The 6,813-nt window shown below is 34.9% G+C and overlaps 3 protein-coding genes across 3 annotated transcripts in view; all 3 read left to right on the top strand.

Moving 5' to 3' along the window:
• Positions 1–978, top strand: part of LOC113474248 — a 1,545-nt gene extending 567 nt beyond the window's left edge. The window contains exon 2 of the mRNA XM_026834588.1: positions 675–978. Coding sequence (XP_026690389.1) covers positions 675–748 — 74 coding nt within the window. The 3' untranslated portion in view covers positions 749–978. The remainder of the gene's footprint in view (positions 1–674) is intronic.
• Positions 1–5,482, top strand: part of LOC100181091 (probable ATP-dependent RNA helicase DDX31) — a 6,207-nt gene extending 725 nt beyond the window's left edge. Inside the window, exons 2-5 of the mRNA XM_002127431.4 lie at positions 2,173–3,756; positions 4,124–4,271; positions 4,718–4,922; positions 5,089–5,482. Coding sequence (XP_002127467.1) covers positions 2,181–3,756; positions 4,124–4,271; positions 4,718–4,922; positions 5,089–5,346 — 2,187 coding nt within the window. The 5' untranslated portion in view covers positions 2,173–2,180 and the 3' untranslated portion in view covers positions 5,347–5,482. The remainder of the gene's footprint in view (positions 1–2,172; positions 3,757–4,123; positions 4,272–4,717; positions 4,923–5,088) is intronic.
• On the top strand, positions 789–1,952 carry LOC108949513 (peroxisomal leader peptide-processing protease-like). The gene has a single exon (XM_018811964.2). It carries the CDS (start codon positions 789–791, stop codon positions 1,950–1,952), a length of 1,164 nt encoding a protein of 387 aa, XP_018667509.1.
• Positions 5,483–6,813: the final 1,331 nt, after the last annotated feature.

A 6,813-nucleotide genomic window follows, 5' to 3' on the forward strand; every position in this document is an offset into this window, starting at 1 on the left:
TTAAGTAAATATAATCAAATTTATTAAATCTCGTTTTTTTACTAAGCAGCATTTCCCTGTTTTCCTTTTCCCCTTTTTTAGAAATGCAAGTTTACCCTTTTCCCTTCTTTTTCCTATTTCCCTCTTTTAGTGTCGATTTCCCTCTTTCCCTTTTCCCTCTTTTAGTGTTACCCTGCGTCTTCCTATGTTACGTTCACACGTTTGTTAAAATATGTAAAGAAAATCATTTAAGGTATATTAAGAAATTGGTCAGAATTCTATAAAACAATTGAAAATGATTGAACGTCTGAGCCTACATCCTGCCTGTGCTGTAACAGTGGAAAGCAAAGGTGAAAATGGAACGGAACCAATTCTTTTTACATTTAGTGGAACATTGGTTCAACAAGGCAACATGAACTATGTGTTAACCCATTTCTCATCTTTGGTGCAGTTTATGGCATGTGAAGATATAAAATCACTGCCTGAGCAAAATCATTGGGTGCCATGTAACATTAATGATTACAATGTGTTTATACAGTGTAAAACAGAAGCAGCATCTTCACCTTTATGGAAATTGCAAACTAAACCTTTATTTGCTTGGAATGCTTCTAAGTTTGAAGCAGTACTGGATAGGGTACTAGCTAGTGCTAATGTCCCTTATGCTGGAAAGGATGAGATAACTTGCTGCACTGTACATAAAGACAAAGACCTTTCTTTCCTGGTTTTTATTATTAGAAGTGAAACATCCAAATTTGATTGCCCAGCCTAAATATAGGCTTGGGAGAAGTCTTAGAAGCTTTTATCAAGGCATGGAGGTGACAACAACTAGTTTCCCATTCGGTGCTGAGACCCTGGGCACTTTTGGAGGCTGTGTGAGTACAGGTATCATCTGTAATGTGGTGGAGGATCAATTGATGATCATTGATGCGAGGGTGCTCCCAGGATCTGAAGGAGGAGCTGTGATCAGTGTAAACCAAGATGTTGTTGGGATTATAGTTTCTCCTCTTGTGTTGAAGACTGGTCAACTGTCAGGTTTAAGCCTTGTTTGTGAAATTAATGAGGTTTTAAAGTCTTTTAGGGATGTATGCTATAAAAACACTCTAAATAGTGGTGTTCAATTTTTTCATAAAACTTTAAGTAAAGGGGAATTATGTGCGGAGGAAAAATCTGGAAAAATCAATTCGGCTGGTGTTGTTGTGTTGGAAAATAACAAAGGATGGGGATCAGGTGTTGTTGTTGCAATAAATTATAAATTAAAGGATAATGCAAGCATTATTATTGCCACCTGCAGACATGTTGTTCAACCTGTAGCAGATTGGGGTGTGCGTGTACAGTTTTGCAGCGGAAAAAATCAAGTTAAACGAAATGGGACAATTATTTATAAAAGTAAAGTTTCGTGGCTGGATTTTGCATTGGTTAAGGTGGACTGCGATGTTACTTTTTCCCAACGCCTCATTCAGGATATAAGTAACTTTATTAAAATCAGCCATACGTGTTTTGTATTGAAATATGAAACCAATTATTTTAAAGGAGTTGATGTATACGCAACTGGCCACTGCTTGCTAGAACATCATAAAAATGGACCAACCATTACACATGGCATTTTATCAAATGTGCTCTATCTACCACAAAATGCATTCAATACTTTTTCAAAGGCTGTCATGTTACAGACAACATGTATTGTACATGATGGTGCGAGTGGTGGAGCTGTGTTTTCAAAACTGGATAATAAGCTGCTTGGTTTGATAGTAAATAACGTTAAAGAGGTTTTCACTGAAGAAAGGTTCACGTTATACCCAGATGTCAATTTCATTCTTCCTGCTGTCTTGTTTATGCCATTGTTGTGTAAATATTTACTCGGAAAAATGAATGTGTTTGAAAACTTGGATATTTTATCTGAAAGCAAAGAAATTCAAAATGTTTGGTTTCTTGGAAATTCTGATGAAAATCAGAAAATTGCATCAAAGTTGTAGAATTTTTATTGTTCCTTTTTTGACTTCTAATTTTTTTCTTTGTATAATCAGTGTATACTTTTATATACAATGTTATAAGTTATATTTATATTATATTTGTGATTGTGCAATCAAGTATAAATTTGTTGATTAAATTTGAACTTTACATGCCGAGTTTTATTTTTCTTAAATGTGTGAATGCTCTATGCAAATTTTAATTTCTTAATTTATTATTTTTTAGAGTTAAAAATGGCAGAAAATCTGACACTGAATATCTTTTCTGATGGAGACCCACAGCCTGCTATGGGAAAACTCCGTTATTTAAATCGAGCCCCAAAAGACAGAAAGAAGAGAATTTTGCAAAGAAGAAAACTGAAAAAGAAATTGATCAAAATTAAACAATTGAAAAGTGAAGAAACTGCTAAGAATTTGGAGAAAACTACTTTAAATGACAGTGTTGATGGAAAACAGTCTGAAAACTCCACTAAAATAGACACAACAAAAGTTAACAGTAAAGTTGATGTAAAAGTCAACAATGGATACAAGTTAAAACCTACAAAACAAGGAAAAATTCGAAGTTCTTTGTTTTCTGCAAATCCAGAAATTCCAGCTCTAAATTTACCTGTTGTAAATGATGCTCCTAAAAAAACGATCATTTCTGCACCTGTCACTTCTTTTTCCCATCTAAATCTACATCTAGGAATCGAAAGTTACATCTCAGAAAAGTTAGAGTTCACTGACATGACAGAAGTGCAATCGAAATCCTTACCTGTGCTTTTGGATGGTAAAGATGCATTGATTCGTTCCCAAACTGGCTCAGGGAAAACCATTGCGTATGCTCTTGCAGTGGTTCAAAATCTGCAAGGGCTGGTGCCCAGGATCACAAGAATGGATGGGCCAGCTGCACTTGTGTTTGTGCCAACACGGGAGCTTGCCCTTCAAAGTTATGAGGTCTTCAGTCGCCTTACACTTCCAGTGAGAAGAATTGTAGCCACTTGTGTAGTGGGAGGGCAGAAACGGAAATCAGAAAAGGCGAGATTAAGAAAAGGGTCAAATATTATCGTTTCCACACCGGGCAGATTTATTGACCATATTGAAAATACTCACTGCTTATCTTTGGCAAAAGTGAAATGGATAATCTTTGATGAGGCTGACAGATTGTTAGATATGGGATTTCAAAAGGACATTAATAAGATTTTAACTGCAGTCAAAGAGCAAACTGGAACCAAACAACAAGTAGTCTTGCTATCTGCAACCCTAACAAAAGGCGTCGAAAATCTTGTCAATTTAGCGCTGACCAATCCAGTACACATTGAAACTGAGGCTGGAAAAGCAAAAGAAAAAAATGCACAGATTTTTGTTGATCCTTTGACTGGTTTAAATGTGGAAAAAGTGCCTTTACCAAGCAAGTTAACCCAGTCTGTTACAATAGTACCAAGCAAACTGCGTCTTGTTACACTAGTTGCATTTATCAACAAGAAATGCGTTATAGAGGGTGATGGGAAACTACTTGTCTTCCTATCTTGTCGAGATTCCGTGGAATTTCACTTTAGGTTGTTGAAAAACATGAAAGGGGTCTTAAATAATGCAATAAGTGATAAAAAACTAGGATTCTTTCAGCTTCATGGCGGCATGACACAGCCTGAAAGGAACAGCACCATTAACGGATACAGATGCGCAAAGTCGGGTGTTCTTCTATGTACAGATGTGGCTTCTAGGGGTTTGGATATTCCAAAGGTGGATTGGGTGGTGCAACATACAAGTCCTGGAAATCCCGTAGATTACGTACATAGGGTTGGGAGAACTGCTCGTGCTGGCAAAGCTGGTAAGAAATTTTGTTTAAATTTAATACATTTAAAAAATAGACTTATTATTCTGTGAAATTTTTCATAGTTTTCAGTCTTGTTGTATAATTTTTTTATAAAAAGTATTTTTTATAGTTTGTATTGTTTTAACAGAATCATGCTGTAAGAATCACCTAACAAGCCATGCTATTGCCATTTGACATTAATTCCTATTTTTCAGCTAAAATTATGTTTGTTTTTCCCTAACCCACTTCTGACAATGACACTGTTCATTACCTATGGTCGTTATACAGTTGTACATTTGTGCTACTGACATTATCAGAGCAACTTTTTTTTGTTTAACATTGAAACATTTTCATTGTTTTTAACGTGTTTACATTATAACAGGGCATGCCTTGCTTATCCTGAGCCCAGCAGAAGTTGAATATGTGAAACTACTGACAAAGTTTGACATTGTAGCAAAGGAGTTAAAGCTTGAAGAAATTCTGTTTGGTTTGCTAGAAAAGAAACAACAAAGTATTAATTATAAAATAAGGTAACAGTGAGTATTATATTGCTTAATTTTACTTTGATTTAGGTAATATCAAACCCAAGGTGATTGCACCTTGTTGCTACTAATGCATTGAAAATATAGTGTAGGCTGTATTCGATTGTTTATTTTATTGATTAACCAGAAAACATTTTGTTTTTGATTTTATTTAATCTTGACTAGAAAAATGTTAACATACTCTGCTGTAATATATGGTACTGTGGGGTAAGATGGGATACCAATACCACATATTATGCGCAAATTCACTAATTGTGTTTTTAAGTTATTACAACAGTTACCAACATTCTTTTACTCCAGTGATAGTAAGAAAATGTCTTTTACATAAGTCTTTGAGGGTTATCTATTCACTGCCAAACAGGAAGTCTTATCCCATACCAACCTACTATATTCCTGTTAAAACTTTCTTATTTAATATTTTGTATATCACTCAGAATCCAACTTGGAAAAGAAGAAGCATCAAAAGTTCATCGTGAGCTTGAAGAGTTGGTTCACGGTGATAAAAGTTTGAAGGAATTTGCAGGAAAAGCTTTTGTGGCATATGTGCGCTCGTATGCCACCTACCCAGCTGCTCTTAAGCACATATTTCATGTGCAGAATTTACATTTAGGTCATGTAGCTAAAAGCTTTGCACTCCAGGTAAGGATTAATGTGTCCGCTATGTAATGAATGAATGTAACTTACCTTATTCTCGCGTGGTTGGAAAACGGCAGTTGTTATAACATGGGTATTCACACACGTGGTACCAACTTATGAGTTACTATGTATGTGTTGCAATTCCCCCTTGTTTTTATTTATATTTTAGGAAGCACCGTCCGAGTTTCTACACAATTTGAAAAAGACAGTTGGGGCACATGCAATCCGTCAAATTAGGAGAAAAAAATCGAACATGGAAAATTCTGAAACTGAAAACAACAAAACGGATGATATAACTGTAGAGAAAGAAATTAAGAAGAAGGGCACAAAACGTCATCCAATTGTCGCTAAGTTTGACTTAATGTCAGAATTCAGCAGTGGTATCACTGACTTCAGTCCTTCTGCTAAGAAGAAAAAAGTCAAATAATCTGCGGGGTGTTTGTGAATAAAATACCTTAAACTAGAAATTGCCTTTCTGGTAAAAACGTAAATTTTATTGTACCAACGTTATGCTCGCTATCTGGCGAGACGTCATCAGAGTATAAAATTCTTTTTACGGTAAAGTTTATTTTTATGACAAATCAAATGTGCAGCGTTTACACAGTTAACTTAAAAAAACAGTGAGAATACATCAACATTATAGTAACAGTGAGACATAACAGTGGCCTATTTAGTATTATCACTTTTTTACTTTTAACAGCCAGTGTTAAAAATAATCAAGTGGACAGATGTAGCATCAGGAATATAAAGCATGAGCATCCTGGAAATATTTAATATATGAACATGGTACCGTACATGAAAATCTATGCTCCATTGGGTAGGTACTTTGTATTACAATATGATACTGAGAAAATGGATGGATTTTAGTAATTTACATTTTTTATATGAACTTAAATATAACGAATTTATATCTTATGTCATGGCATGCACATTTGCAACCACCATATTATATTTGTAGGTTCAATACATAATATGATTTCAATCAGAGTTCGAATCACTGCTGACTCCATCCATCATAAAACTTTCCATTTGTTGAAAATCTCGCTCAAGTTTTCCACCTTCCTCTTGTTGCCATGGAGAGGCAGAGAGAGCAGCTCCCAAGCTGCAGAAGAGAAATTTAAGGAAAAATGTATAGGAGATTATACTTGTTAATTTCAGAATGAAACAGCACTTTTAAATAGTTCTATTAGAAAATGTTTTGAGACTATGGTATTTGTGTATGTTAGGCATCTATAAAATGTTTGTAACAGAATAGAACTTTTGTACAATACATAAAACTATCAGTGGCAGACATAAAAATAGGTGTAAAATTGGTAACCAACATTTAAAAACTACTTAAGTAATCCTAAAAACCCTTAAACCAACCCCCCACCTCGCATGATCAACTTCTGGAGTGGAAAGCCCGGATCCGAATCCCGGGTCATTGATGATCCCTAACTCATCCTCATCAGATGACCATTCCTCAATCATACGAGAGATCCTACCATCACTTGTAAGATTGCCTGGGAAGATGATCATCGTGGTATCAGTTTTAATTAAAAAAAGGGGGCAAATTTGAATAAAAGGTTAATGACCAACAATTTTTATATTTGATTGCCAGGATCAAGTGATATGAAGTTTTTAATATATAAAAATCAAGCCCAATGTATTATATAATATGAGATATTTATACCTAAATAGTGTCATCAGTCTCTTAATACAATGAGCGTTGATCATTCACGGAATTTATCACAGGGACGTTGATAAAAGGAGTATTTGATGTATGGATAACAAATAAGTTTATTGTTACCATTGCTAAACATATGATATGCCAAAGAATAGGGACTTGATTTTTGTTTTCTGCTGCTTCATTGGTATTTTATCTAGAATACATTGAAGTCGTATTTTGCTGACA

The sequence above is a fragment of the Ciona intestinalis genome, chromosome 5 (assembly GCF_000224145.3).
Source record: "Ciona intestinalis chromosome 5, KH, whole genome shotgun sequence".
NCBI lineage: Eukaryota > Metazoa > Chordata > Ascidiacea > Phlebobranchia > Cionidae > Ciona > Ciona intestinalis.

Coding starts and splice junctions, on each gene's coding strand:
- LOC108949513 (XM_018811964.2), top strand. CDS start 789: ATGGAGGTGACAACAACTAGTTTCCCATTCGGTGCTGAGACCCTGGGC.